At 49.4% G+C, this 14689-nt stretch overlaps 1 protein-coding gene across 1 annotated transcript; it reads right to left on the bottom strand.

The window, feature by feature from the left end:
- Positions 1 to 9687: 9687 nt before the first annotated feature.
- HES4 (hes family bHLH transcription factor 4) lies at positions 9688 to 12641 on the bottom strand. The gene is made up of 4 exons (XM_087915114.1): positions 12224 to 12641; positions 11448 to 11543; positions 11199 to 11286; positions 9688 to 10661 (listed from the first exon to the last, which is right to left on the bottom strand). Exons 1-4 carry the CDS (start codon positions 12329 to 12331, stop codon positions 10075 to 10077), a joined length of 879 nt encoding a protein of 292 aa, XP_087771240.1. The 5' UTR covers positions 12332 to 12641; the 3' UTR covers positions 9688 to 10074.
- Between the last annotated feature and the right edge of the window lie 2048 nt (positions 12642 to 14689).

Genomic DNA, 14689 nt, shown 5'->3' with positions numbered 1-14689 from the left:
TTAAAATCTTTCTGGTTTCTACGGCTTCTGTGGTTTCCTGCAGAGGGTTTTGCTCGGGAGCTACGCCAAGCGATGCTCTTAAACCATCGATTTCCTATAGCATCTTAACTTCTCATTAAGAGGAAAGGCTGGCAGCTTCATTGTCCGTGCAAAATGTATGCTGGGATGGGTCTGGGTGTGAGAATGTGCTCTGAGGCCGAATGGGGCCACACATTGGCCAAAGAAATACAGGGGACTGCTGTCCATCAAGTCAACTCAGCTGCCATTTTGTGTGGCTTCTGGAGGGCGCTGGGACATCTCTTCGCTATTTTCCTTACAATGCAAAGGTTAGAAACTGCCACCATTGAGCAATGCATGTATTCATTACAGGCATCGGGTCAAAAACAAATTTGTAAGAACTTGTGGCTTAGTGGACCATTGAACTGTTTAGCAGGGGTCTTAGCATGGAGTTTGGACACATATTTTGAAGGGGTCATGGCGTGTTATGTGAATTCAAGGGGAGGGACTTTGCTGACTGGGTCATCGGAAAGGCGGTGTCAAATGGGAAAAATAGATTTAAATGTTTGAGTAAAGGGGATTGGACCTGTTTGCCTTACTTTGCGATTTAATTATTATCCATCTTTCTCCATCTCTCCTGTCTGTCTGTCTGTCTGTCTGTCTGTCTATCTATCTATCTATCTATCTATCTATCTATCTATCTATCTATCTAATCTATCTATCAGCATTTGGAGTTTCAGTGTTATGATTGTTTATTAAACCAGAAAGGTTTCTGAGCAGCAAAGCAAGGAAGGACTTATATTTCTTTTTTAATGGTTTCCTTTCCAAGTATGAAATCGATTTGTTTCTGCATCTAAAAAGCAAATCTATACCCTGAGCTTTCTTTAACAAGTTTCAGTTTTGGAGAAAATAAAACAGTAACCAGGTAGACGCCAGATCCAATATGAAACAGAACATCTAGTAGGGTCGTGAAATGAACAGCATTTTTTTTTTCCTACCCCTTAAGCTGCCGACAACAGGTTTCAGCACTAAGTGAAAAAGTGAACTGGTTGAGGAATGTCTGGTCTAATTTTCCATTCATTCTCCCACAAATGCACCGTTTCTGGTTCCCTTTGCTTCAGACAGGCTCTGTTGTTATCTCCTTGAGATAAATTCTGCCTGCGGTTGAGACCGCCAGACAGAGCAACAATCTTTAAGCCCTTTTAGAACCATAAACGTGAGAACAGCCTGTTTTCCCAAGCGAGCTGGCACAGCCTCACTGCTCTGCTAATTAGCTTTACGTGTCAAAAGAGGCCCAACTGCTTTCTTGTCTCTTTTTCTCTTTGTATGCCGCAGGAATTCTTCACCTGTCCCACTCAGCTGATGGTGGCGAACTCATCCGCAGCCCCACAGATCAGCCAAAGTTTGTTCTGGTGTCTGAGAAAACTTCCTAAAAGTTAGGAAGAATTGCACAGGCACATCCAACCCTCACATATGTTGACCAGACGTGGGGGGGGGGGATTTCCCCTGCCCTCTGCCATGATATTTTACTCTGTTCAGCTTTTAAACAACCTTCCTCTCTATCAAAATCTTGCTCCTTTCTAAAATGAAGAGGGCTGAATGAGGAGGAGGTTTTGCACCAGCAGAAGTAAAAAAAAAAAAGCATTTTAAAAATCTGGGTTAAACAAGCCAGAAAAGCCCCGTGTTTTGCTTGCTGATGATCTCTTAAAAGATCACAAAGGTTAGTCTAGTGAAAAATCAAAACTTCCGAAATGAAATTGACCAACGATTTGCTGGATCTCTGGCGGGTACCTGCAGTAACACTAAAGAAAGGCATTCTGTATGTTGAGGCATGTCAGTAATATTTCATCATTATTCCTGCATATATACACCCTGGTCATTAGATGAAGGGTTAAAGTGCAGAATTTTGCCAGATTCAATAGGGCTGAGGAACATTCCCCCAGAGTTCCTGCCAATCAATGGAAAACCTGCTGTTCTTACTAATCAAATGGAATAAAGAGGGGGGTGGAATAGTGTAAAAGCTCCTTCAAAAACACACATTATTGGTGCCTGGTGTACAAATTAGATTTGATCTAGTTTTCTCAGATAGAATTGAAGAGCCTCGGGTGACTGGAAATGGCTTTCTCAGATAGAAAGGTGGAACAAGGATTATATTCACGGAGCAAGGCCTAGCAAATAACTATTGCAATTGTACAGCATATTAAGATGGATTAGTGTTAACCTGGATATGTGTGGGGCTTATAGATTTGTGTGAATTCAGGCCACCGGGCTACTTTGGGGTACATTTGAATTGTGGGCAGCCGGAACATGAGTTCGTTTAGTCATTAGGTTTAACAAGTTGCGTGAATACAGCCACTGAACTAGGAGGCTAGGTAGTAGGGTTGAATTATGGAATAACAAGAGTTGGAAGGGACCTTGGAGGTCTTCTAGTCCAACCCCCCGCTTAGGCAGGACACCCTACACCACTTCAGACAAATGGTTGTACAATCTCTTGTTAAAAACTTCCAGTGTTGGGAGCATTCACAACTTCTGGAGGCAAGTTGCTCCACTTAGTAATTGTCCTCGCTTTTGCTAGAGAGAATAATAATAATGTAAAACAATCACATTTATATGCCACTTGACTCCCAGCGATTCTTTTGTTAAAAGCGGGGGGGGGGACTTAAACTAGGAATTGGCTTCACAAGCCGTGATTTTGTTCAGCTGCCACAATCTTAGCCTAATGCAATTCCCATATTCCTCGTGTGGCCTGATCAAGAAAACCCAAGGCATCCCAAAGAGGGTGAAAGCCCTGTGGACGCAGAAAGGTAACTACGATAAACTTACCCAAAGCTAGTAAAGTTGTTGTTAAATCCTGGCAATTTAAAAAAAAAAAAAAAGCACCATGCCAGCGTACCAGGCACTCCGGCTTTGACACATTTGAAAGGAATCTGACAGATTCCAGACTTTATAACCAGAAAGAACAGAGCTCCAAGGAGTTTGTGGGGGGAGGGAGAGAGGGAGGGAGGGAGGGTGGGGGAGAAATGCAGGGTGTTTCCCTTCAAAATGTATTTGCAAGTTCAGGAGCAGATTGCGCCTTGGCCTATAAATCCTCTCAAACCGGCCTGCGTCTTAAAAGGGAAGCCAAACAAGCTAGTTTATTTATTTTATCCACCCTCGCTCTTCTGGTGGGATCAGCGGCCACCGGCCTCTCAAGTCAGGGGGAGCGGGGGGATTGGCATCCTTTGTTTGGAGCGGAGGGTCCCTTCGCTGGAGTGCAGGGAGCGGAGCAAGAATTTTGGCGCCAATCCGCCTTGCTTTGAAAGGGACGCATTCCTTTCCCCTTCAGGAGGGGGGAGGTTAAAATCCTGATTTGAGGGCTTGGGTGCAGTGAACCCCTGACCCCAGAAAGAAGGGCTGCCTTCTGTGGGGGCATTTCAGTTCAATTCATCAAATTAATGGCTTGAGTCGGCCTGCCCCGTCCCTCGGCAAGCTGGGACCGGCTGCAGGCCGGCTGGTGAGTTTCTTGGATCAGGACTTTTTTTTGGGTGGGTGGGTAGGTGGGCATTGCTCTGCCTGCTTGGCGCAATCCCCTTCTAAACCAAACGTGGAGATCTGGTTTATGATCAATTTGACTACCAGGCGCAACCGCAATCCCAGGGAAGGCAAGCTGGCTAACTTGTAGATTGTTATCATTCCCTATGATCCTTTTTTGATTACGACAGCGATGAGGAGGATGGCCAAGGATACCCTTATTTTTTTTCAGGATAGGTATTTTTCCATAGCAGATTACAAGCAACCTTCGCCCTTGTTTTTCCAGTTTAAATATATATCTATATATATATTGTTTCCAAAGGAACAACAAACTCCTAGGATTTTTCTGATGAGGCAAGGAGAAATAATCCAACTAAACAGACATTGGAGAAGGTGGTTTGGCTGATTTTAGGAGGGTTTTCAACGGGGAGCCTTGGTGGTTGGGTTTTAAGTCTCTTGCTCCAGCCTGATGCCAACCTTGGAAAGGCCTGGCGGGGCATCTTCCCTCCAATCCAAACCGCCCTGGTCCCTCGGGGCTGCTTTATTGCCCTGGATCAAACGACAGAATCGGGAGAATTACCTCTCTCTTTTTTTTTTAAGGCCAGGGCCCACGGCTTTGTTTATCCTTCCAAGAACAGGGGCGAGAGGTAAAACCTGCGCAACCGGGGGCGGGGGTGGGGGGGGGGGGCGAGGAGGCCTTTGCAAAAGAGAAAGAAAGGCGGAGGAGAAGCGCGCGCCAGGCTCGCTCCCAGCTTGGCAGAGAGGACTCTTTAACGCCCAGCCTCGGTCAACCCTTCCTTGACCCCCCGCCACACCCCACGCGGGTTGTGGGGAGAGGAGGCTGCCTTCCTCACGCGGGGTAACCGGGTTGCAGACACCCGCTCCTCGCCAGACCGCCCCCTTCCAGATTGGGTGCCAGGCTGTTGCACCGAGGCTCCGGTGCATGGGGAGAAGAAATCTCCGGAATTTAGGCCGGGTGAGGCGCCCCCCCGTCCTCCCCCCACCCCACCCCCAAATTGCCAGCTTGGCCAGGCCGACGTGGCGCTGGTTCCCCGAGCTTGCGATCCGGCGCGCCAAGCCAGCGCGGCTCCGGGTGGCCGCTGCCAAGCGCTCCACCCTCCAAGCTTCCTCCAGCAGGCCCGGGCCACCCAGCCGCGGGCTGAGCCAGCCGAGGGCTCCGTCACTCCCTCAACGCTCCAGCGCCCGGCCCCGCGTGGGCGGCTAAACGCTCGTCGGCTCGCCAAGAGCCCGCGCCGGGTGGGTGGGAGGGAGGCCGGGCGGGCGGACGGACAGCCAGTCAGTCAGTCAGCCAGCCAGCCAGCCAGCCAGCCGCCGCCGCACACAGTCCAAAGCAGGAGAGAATTTCTGGTTGGCTTGGCGGCGCGCCCGGGCGCAGTCTCTGCGGAGGAAGGGAGCGAGAGAACCCGCTCTGTTCTCACGACCTTCAGCTCAATGCACGCGGCAGGGCGGAGACGTGGGGCGGCCGCCAAACCCCAACGCATCCGCCAGCTCCAGGGCAGCCGGCCCCGCCGCACAGCTTGGCTCAGGAAGGGCTTCCTTTCACTTCAAAGCCGAAAGGCTCGTGCAAATCTGCTTGGCTGAGGTTTTCCAGCAAAACCCCCGAACCGTGGTTAGGCCTTTTCTTTAACAGGTGATACATAACCGCCGGTACATACTGGCCTCCCAGATGGGTGTGGAGTGCAATCCCCATCGTCCCCTGCCAGCAGGCTCGTTGACCTTGGCGCCCATCCACTTACACTCGTTTCGAGGCTTTGGGCACGCAGAACACTATAGATTCCTTCCTTGGCATTTCCAAACAATCTTCAATGTTGTAGACTAGGAGCTCCTTCCTAGGGAAGGCATCCCCCTACAGCTAGGATTGGTTAAATAAGTCCCTGGTTCACACAACCAAAAGCTGAGCATCTTGATACACTTGAACCTGGCGATGTTGACCGTAGGTTAGATGGAAGATCTCAGCAGACCAATGTTCCTTCAGTCGATGGGTGGCTATATGCATTTGTTAAATAAATAATATAATGATAGCTTCCTTTTTTCAGTCTATTTGTTCATCCCTTCCCAACAAGGTCTTCCCACAAGCCTTTTACCCCACTCCCCATTCTTGCCAGCCACAGGCCTATCCTAAGCACATTGACCTCTCTTGGCTGCCTCCTAGTGACCAACCACATTTTTGCAGCTGTGCTCCAGTAGCCTTATAATAATATTTGCCCCCTGATTTAATATTGTGAGAGGGTTTTTTTTCCTACCCACTCCCCATATCCACCTTCCACATTTAACAAAGCTGTGAAGAGCCCCCCCAAAACGCTGCTGTGAGACTTGGGAGTATATTGGGAGAACAGGGTCCCTGGAAAGCAGGATAAAAATACAGTTAAATAAATAAACAGCTGCTCCCGTGGATTAAATGTGCTGTAAGCACTGTGAGTGATTAACTGTGTGCTCTAAGGATAAACCCCATATTTAGTGCACCGTAGGGTGGGACCATCACAAACTTTGGGCCTGACTTGCAGCCTGGGTGGGGGGGGGGGGCGTGAAATGTGGCTGTTAACTCCAAATAACCTTTTCCCCTCCAGATAGGATCAAATCATCCATTGCATTCGCATCTCCTGTTCAGCCTGGTTGTATTTCTGCTTTAGTTTCTCGGCTTCTCCTTTAATTTTTCCCTTTTGGAAAGGATATTCCACCCACCCACCCCTCAAAAAAAGGACAATTTTGCACCTTAGTCCGTTTGCTGATTTCCTCACTCTGCTAAACAAATAATTCCTTCAACCCTGTCCAACTATTTACAAAGTCTGCACTACTATTCATCTTCTCATCACTCCTTATTGCCCATCCCCTCCAACTTGTGACTGTATGACTGTAACTTTGTCGCTTGCATCCTCACGATTTATATCTACTATTTCCTGGTATGATTTGATTGCTTATGACTGTTATTAAGTGTTGTACCTAATGATTCTTGACTCTTGATGAAAGTATCTTTTCTTTTTATGGACGCTGAGAGCATTTGCACCAAGACAAATTCCTTGTGTGTCCAATCACACTCGGCCAATAAAGAAATCTATTCTGTTCTGTTCTCACGGACTGGTCCCTTTGGATCACTTGGGACTTTTTCCTGTCTCTGTTTAGTGACAGAATACTTCCTTGATTGCCTGCATGGGGTTTAATAATTACCTGACCTACTTTGGAGGGTTATTGTAAGGTTTTCTGAAATAATGCCTTGGAAGGGCTTTGTTGCACTTTTAAGCATCCCTCTCTCTCTCTCTCTCTCTCTCTCTCTCTCTCTCTCTCTCTCTCTCTCTCTCTCTCTCTCTCTTTTTACAGCTTTTCCCCATCCCTGTCATTTTTGGGAATACCCTCTTTTCTCTCCTCGGGCTTGCTATGACGCTTCGCCTTTGGTTGCTCTTCCCATGCTGTGCGTGTCATAATGGGTGGCGAAATTGTTTTCTCCTCAATTCTTCTTTGCTGCCTTCTTTGCGGCAGTGTGGGTGAGGTTTGGAGCAGAGTGGGCAGGGGAAGAGGGTGGGGGGAGGTTTGACAGGGAAGGCAGGGGAGGGGAGGAGGAAGAACAGGGTTGAATCATTCTCATTTATGAGGGAGGCTTTTGTGAAGGCAACCGACTGAATTTACAACACTATTGAGTCCGAGAGTCCATCTCGCGCCCCCCCTCCCCACCCTCCGGTCAATGAGAAGGGGGCTACTGGGGGGGGGGTGGGGGGTTGGATGGGAGGGAAGGAGGAAGAAGGGCCCAGACTCTCAATAGACTCTCAGCCTTGCAAAAGAGCCCGCTGCATATTCAATGAGACCTTTTATATCTTTTAATTACCCTTCTCCACAAAAGAGGCCAAGACAGCTACCCATCCCATAAGGTGGGAGAGCAACTTTTCCTGTTTCTTCCAAACCCAGGGGGGGAAAAAATGCAGAGCTACAGGGAGGCCAAGCCTGCTTCCATGGGGGTGGGGGTGGGGTCTGCTTTTAATCAGCTCATGAGTCCAAAGAGCGCCCAATTTACGTGGTGGGTAGGTAGGCAGGCTTAGATGAAGCCTTGGATCTGATCTTCCGGGTCCTTCGCTTTGGCACAAAACTCCCTCGTTTGATACGGGTGCCTTTCGGCCTACAGAATGGAAAGTGCAGGGCGGGAGAGGCTGGGAGAGAGGGAAAAAAGTGACAAGGAGAATGGCCTAACTGCTTTCTGGCAGGAATTCATCATCATGATAATACTGGCCAACCTCATCTGTGACACAGGATTAGCTGAATTGTGGTAAGGAGAATAGCTCCTTTTGTGCAGAGGGCGTGAATGCAAAGATTCTCCCCTTCTGTCCCACGTCTTCAATCTGAAACAATTCCTTTCCAAAGTCAAAGAAACTGTTCATTTGATACCAAGAGAAAGCAAATATCGCATACTTGTATTACGAAGCCACAAGAGCCCCTGTCTAAAACCAAATCTTTTTCCTAGATGGTTCTCTTCGCACCCCCGCCATTCTCAGCTAAGGGTGATATTGGTTTCTTTCACCCCCATTTTCAGGTCTTGCATCTGTTTTATAGAGAAGATAAACCTGCCTTTTCTGAGAATAAGGGGATGCCGTAGCTTTTTTAGGCTGCTTTTGAATCTTTCTATGCCTCAGATTAAAAACTGCAGAAAGGCTTCCGGGCAAGGCTATGTTGGCGCAGCCTTCCAGGTCAATAGAGCAGGCTGTCAGGTTGCATATTTCGCAACTAGAAAATAAGAATTTCTATAATATCTCTAATCCCCACAACTGCAGATGGTACCTGGTCCTTACTCTGAGAAATGGAGGAAGATCAGATATACAGGCAGCGTCTCGTTGGCTGCTTTTGTAGAGGGATCTAATTGAGGCAGCTGCAGTCCTGCAACATGCTTACCAAGTGACCAGAAAATAATAATAATAATACAGCAGTAGAATATACATGATAAATGTGGTTTATTTTAACCTTGCTTATATTGTGGCTTAGGATATTGCATGGTCCCAGCACCTTTGGTTATTGTCCGAAAATGGATTTTAATAACCAGGTTAAATCAGTTATAAGAACTCAGCTGTTGCTCAAGACCTCATTCGGAAACCCATTTCTTGAAAGAATATTTAAGTTAGAAACCTTTCTAAATGTATATGCTAGGGGAAAAAAACTGTTTTTCCCTAGTTCCCATTTTGAAATTAATATTCGAATAGAACTGGGTTGCATAAATAGGGATGGCCAGTAGGGGGTGCTAGTATATACCTTTGCTGCCATCTAATGGCTGTCTGCAATTTTGCAGACCGGATGTGGTTGCCAGCCTAGAACTGCTTTCTGAAAGGACCAAAGCTGAATTTAATCTTCATTTGAACAGAATTACAATTAGAGGTAACTAATACAATGATTCCCTAGTAATGAACATATTTTTCCTTTTCCCATATTAGCGTTTACTGTTTGGAGTTGCTGAGGGGCAGCCAAGGTTTGGGGGGGACTAAGATTTGAAGAAGGAGAACAGAGTGGACTCTAAATCTTGGCTAGCTAAGTGCATAAGCTTTGGGCCGAGTTGTCAACTTCGCTAACATCACAAGGCTTAAATTTCATCTCTGTTATATATAAGCAAGTTCGTGTTCTTGGAAGCTAATTTTGTGTGATTTGAAAGAGGAATCTTAGCATGAAAGCACTATCAGCTGTTTGAAGCAGCTCTTGCCAAATTAAGGAAAAAATATGACTTGTCCATCACATCCCTGGGCATTTTATTGCCCTGGGTGGCAAATTTCTCCCCTATAGGCCTACTTAAGATTACCCAATTAAATCTGAATACTATTTAAGTGGGGGAAACGGGGGGGCTTTTAGATTTTGCAAGTATAACAGATAAAGACTGCTTCCCACCCATTTCTTTCACAGATGGGAACGCCTTTGAGATAATCACACCCTAATTTTGTATTTGTCCATGAAAAAAATGGACCTTTAATAATGTAACTGGAACATTTCAGTTGAATCCAAAGCATTTTCTGCATTCTTGATTTGCTAAGGGAGCCCACAATCCTTGCAACTTTCCTCCAACTTGCACACGTTGTGTGGTGTCTGCGATGCCCCTAAAGAAGGAGATAGCATTGATAACCAAATCACATTTGTCCAAGTCCACTAATTTAAAAAGTTTTAAAAACTCTTGCCCACTGGCCACGACACAACAGCATGTTTTAATTCAAGAAAGTTTTTATTTGTACAAACACCTTCCAGCGTTCTTTAAAAACAAAAGTCTCGAGACAGTCATAAACAAGCTTTGGCATAGCACATGGCAAATATTTGATACAAAACTAACTTCTTTCTTTTTTTAAAAAAGAAATATTTCACATGACGTTTTAAAAGGATGAAAAATACAAATTGGCATCCCAACCTTTGGAAACGAATAAATATGAAAGGTTTTTTGTGGAGGGGTGGGGGAGGGAAGAAGGGAGGGTCGGATTTAGTCAACAAAATAAAACTTTATAGAGGTCCAGGTTCCATACAACGGAACCAATGTTGAAAATAGTCAGGATTCCTTTTTCTGTGTGGGGGGCTCGGGGGAGGACAGGGCGAGGGAAGTCACCAAGGTCTCCAGACAGTCTCGTGGTGACGTTCTCCACCGGCCTGAGAAACGGCGGCTAAGCTGCCCCCAAAGGATGTGAGCCCCTGCACTGGTGATACCGAAGGAGTCGTCGTTGAACCGTTGCAGGAAACGGGCATGTTTGCATTGGCATAGAGCGGAACCACGGGTCCGGCGTTAGGTGGGAAGGATGGGCCGGGGATGAGGAAGGCGAACTGACCGTCCGTCGCAGGTACCAGCTGGAAGCCCCCGTAGACTTTGGGGGACAAAGTTTCACCAGGGTTGAGTTTGCACGGGCCGGGAAGGACTCCGGCTGCTGCAGCTGCTGAGCCCGGCAGCTGGATATGCAAAGGTTGCGCCAAATGCGCAGGCTGTCCGCCAGCGGCCTGAGGGGGAGGGGGAGGCGGTGGGGGGTAATTCATGGCCACAATCTGACCCAGGCAAGTGGAAAGGTGGCCCAAGAGGCGGCTGCGGACTTCCGTGTTCACCCCTTCGCAGGTGGAGAGGAAACGAGTCACTTCGTTCATGCACTCATTAAATCCAGCACGGTATTTGCCCAGGACAGTAGGATCTGCACTCAGAGCAGCTGCCAAGGCAAGAAAAAAGGGTGAAGGATTAATAACCTGAACCAGGAATGGAGCCTCTTTTATTTACTTTTTTTTCCTCTTGGGGACGAATTGCTTCCTTAGGGCCTCTTTCTCTGGTCAGTCCCTCTCCTACTAAAACGGTTGCCTTAAGATCTTTAAGATGTTGGCTTGGAGACCTGGTCAGCCGTGGGATTTTCCTGGGTGGAGTAGGACCAAACACTCCCCCCCCCCCAACCCATCCCCCCCAGGGCCCTGGAACGGGGAGATGGGCTTCAAATCCTAAGCCACAAAACCTTTTGGCATGTCGGTTTCTATCCTGCCTTGCAGGAGATACCAAGATGATTTATTGCCAAGCAAGAACAGAGTCTATAAACTCTCTCTCTCTGTGTGTGTGTGGAAAAACAGTGGCTAGATTTTTCCATATTATATAATTTTATTTTCTTCCTCGAGAAGAACCCCTTTGCTTTCACGAGGAGAACAATTCAGAGGCGAACGACTTTTATACACTCTTAGCTGGCAAGAGGTTTGCTACTCACCTGTCATCTGGGCTCTTTGGAGGTTTCTGAGATGTTTTACTGTCATTTCCAAGATATCGGCTTTCTCTAGCTTGGAATGCCTGGAGCTCTGGAGGAAAAAAAAAGAAAAAGAAGAGGTGAGATGCGCCTCCAACCACACCGACTCAGGTATCCCTAAAACTGTAGGGATCCCAGGCTCCTCCCTCCTCCTCCCTCCCCCCCCTTCAAGGGTTGCTGACGCAATAGGTATCCCCTCCCCCACCAATTTACATCTTTCTTCAGCGCATCCAGGATGAGAGTCTTGAGCTGTCCCAGGCTTTCATTTATCCGGGCCCTCCGCCGTTTCTCCATGATGGGTTTAGACGACTGTTTTTTTTGGGGGGGGGGGGGAGGAAAAAGAAGAGAGAGAAAGGTTAGAAAACCCAAGTTGGCTTCATTGTGTGTGGGGGGGGGGGAAGTGTGTGGCTCCTCCTCATCTTGCAATTGAGATCCTGCAACCCCGGTGAATTCCCCTCTGCGGAGATTCAGGGTGGTTAGCAAACTTGTTGGAATCTCAAGGTGTCCCTTCCAAGCCTTGGAAGGAGGGAGGAAGAAGATCCCTAAACTGCGCTGGATTTCCATTCCCCCCCCCCCTCCCAAAATAATCTTTACCCAGGTGCTGTCCTCGCTTGCACCCTTCTTCCTCACCCACCCTTTATACCTACTCTTCTTCTTCTTCTTCTTCTTCACCTATGCCTTCCCTACCGGCGCATCGCCCCCCCCTCCCTTTCTCGCCGGTATCTCTCACGCAGTTCAAAATCTCAGCATTAAAAGGGCGGGGGGAATGCTCGGAGCGCGCGCGGGTGGGGCGTGGAAGGACGCGGGGGGGAGATGTCAATCAGCCCCGATCGAGAGGAGAGAGGAGAGTTTAAGGAACTATCTATCCATGCGCGCGCCTGCGGTTTAAGGGGGTTCCATCCTTTGGGGGGGGGGGGGCGAGAAGAATCGGTTTTAATTTCGTGGGAACAAGGGGGGGTGGTGGAAATAAAATAAAATAAAAATGTTACCTTTCTGTGTTCGCTGGCGCTTTTGGGTTTATCTGGAGTTTGGCTGGAGCTGGCCGGCGCTCCGGCAATCGGCGAGGCGGTGGGTTTTTCCATCGTGTCGGCTGGCATTTTGGTAACCTCGTGAATTTCCACCACCACCACTACCCCCCCGTCCAAGAAAAGAGAAGTGGAAGCGGAAGGCAGGCCAGGGAAAGGCGGATCAAAGGGGCTCTATAACTTGGCGGTATATCCGACGGGAAGAGCTGCTTGCTTTTTTTTTCTTCCAAGATTGAAGAGGGCCGGCTTCCAACGAGACAGAGAGGGAGAGAGAGAGAGAGAGAGAGAGCTGGCGTTTTGCAAAAAAAAAAAAGAAGCGATCGCGCCCCGGCAAGTGGCAAAACGTCTCCCGGCCCCCGCTCCGGCTCCCGTTGCTTTGGCTGCAGCGCGCCGCTCCCCCCTGGGTTTATATAGCCGACGGCAGCTCCCAATTCGTGTGAAACCTTCTCCACATTCTTTCCCACACTCCCGTCCGCCAATGGGAAGCGGGACTCTCCCCGTCGGGCTCGCCGATTGGACGACGCCCCCGCGAGCTGTCAGTCACGCGCCAAGAGTTGTCCCCCCTCGCGTCTCCCCCTCCCACCCCTCCTTCCCTCTCTTCCCCCCTCCCACTCCGCTCCAATTTATTGCTTTGCTATTTCCAACCCCCCCCCAACCTTCTTCTTCGTCTTCTTGAACTTAGATACCTGGGCGCCACTATGCAGGTCTATTAGGAACGGATCGCTAAGCTCGGGCTGAACCTCCTTGGGCAATCCAAGAAGGCGCGAGGCTCTCCCTCTTCCCCACCCCCCACACGCCCCAGTCCTCCTCCTCCTCCCCCCCACACACCCCCGCAGCCCCAACCCCAGGGGGGGCCTGCATCTCGGGGCTCGAACTCTCTGTGCCCCAGTTAAGGAGAATCGCGCGCTATCCGTGCTGGAATGCCTGGATCCCAATTGCGCTTTTTAAAAAAAATATATCAGGAAGGCTGGGTGCTTGTGGGGGGAGGGGAGGAGAAGGGGGGGGGGTTGGAGAGAAAGAGGTTCTCCCCAAATGGGAGGGACGTGGAGAAGACCCCGATTTTAGGATGTGCCTTCCCTGTATTGGATTCTGTTCCAATTATTATTAGGTGGTGGTGGTTAATTTTTTTTTTTGCAATTGGGTGGGCAGGTTGGTTGTATTTCTTGGCTATCTTTCGCCCTAGCGTCTCTTGGGCAGGTGTCCGGTTTTCAATCACGAACGGTATCGGCGGAGGGGGGTGAGGGGGTTGCAGCGAAAATGTTGGTTGAAGGGTCGGCCGGCTTCCTGCTTCCCCCCACCTGAGCCCACCGAAGACGCTCTTCCAAGAAGGGCTGCTCAACATCAGCGCCGGTGGGAACACCCGTCGTATTGAACCCCCAGGTAATAATATACCACATTCCCTCCACTCTCGTGCAGGACAGTTTCTACCGATCGTCTCTTCTCCCCTTCAGTTTTCTCCCCTCGCCATTCTTTAGATTTATAGGCACTTTTTTTTTTTCTTCCAAAACCGGAGAGTCGTTGGCTTGACCTGCTGGGCCCCTTAACTCGGTTCCAATCCCATCCCCCTGGCATCGGCTTTCCAAAGCAAACCAACCTCGGTGCTTGTCACCCACCCACCCTTCCTGGCACCGCGCATCTGTTTGCAACGCCGTTCCCGGTTTAGCCAGGAGTGAAGCCCCACGGAGGGGACCCCTAGAGCTCGGCTTGGGGAGCTGAAACAGACCCCAAAGCAAAACCTCCTTTTGGAGTGGGAGGGGCTGCGCGAAGCAGGGGAGAAAAAAAAACCAGGAGAGGTGCTCCCAGAAGAGGATTTGACTCGCGCTTCCCTCCAGCTGTTTTGCAAAAGCGCCCACACGCAGGGGAAGGGAGAGTAAATAAATAAATAAATAAAACAAAATAAAATAAACAAATAAATAAATAAAAAGGAGAGATGGAACAGCAAAGAGCAGCAGCAGCAGCAGCTGCCCGGCACGCGAAGCCCTGCCAGGCTGACAGCCAATCGGGGCACGGCTGCAAGCCAACCTGCTTCCCATTGGATGGCAGCCTTCGCAGCTGTCAATCAAGAAGCCTTCTCTCTCTCTCTCTCTCTCTCTCTCACCCCCGGCGGCTAAAACAGCCGCCAAATGTTGTCGTGCCTCCACCCTGCGAGACGGGCCGAGGCGCGCGCGCGCTTCTTCGCTGCCGCGCGCGCGGGTGCAAAGCTGGGCTTTCCTCCTGCCCTCCTCCTCCTCCCCCCCTTTCCCTTTCCCTTCCCTCCCGGCTCGCCGGAGCACGTGCCAAAAGCGCTTCTTGGCTTCCTGCGCCGCGCACGCACGCAGTCACACATGCACCCGGCAGCCCCCGGAGTTGGTTAGGGAGGAAGCGCTTGGGGTGGCACGGCTCCAGCCGCGAAAGCTCCCGGCGGTTTGCAAAGCTAGACAGGGAAGGAGG

The sequence above is a fragment of the Pseudonaja textilis genome, chromosome 18 (genome assembly GCF_049901715.1).
Source record: "Pseudonaja textilis isolate UNSWEBS1 chromosome 18, rPseTex1.2, whole genome shotgun sequence".
Classification (NCBI taxonomy): domain Eukaryota; kingdom Metazoa; phylum Chordata; class Lepidosauria; order Squamata; family Elapidae; genus Pseudonaja; species Pseudonaja textilis.
Note: the sequence above shows the minus strand (reverse complement) of the source record. Positions and strands in the feature narration are given on the sequence as shown.

Coding starts and splice junctions, on each gene's coding strand:
- HES4 (XM_087915114.1), bottom strand. CDS start 12,331: ATGCCAGCCGACACGATGGAAAAACCCACCGCCTCGCCGATTGCCGGA. Junction 11,287..11,447: donor TGGATGCGCTGAAGAAAGAT/GTAAATTGGTGG, acceptor TTTTTCCTCCAG/AGCTCCAGGCATTCCAAGCT. Junction 10,662..11,198: donor CCAAAGAGCCCAGATGACAG/GTGAGTAGCAAA, acceptor TTGCCTTGGCAG/CTGCTCTGAGTGCAGATCCT.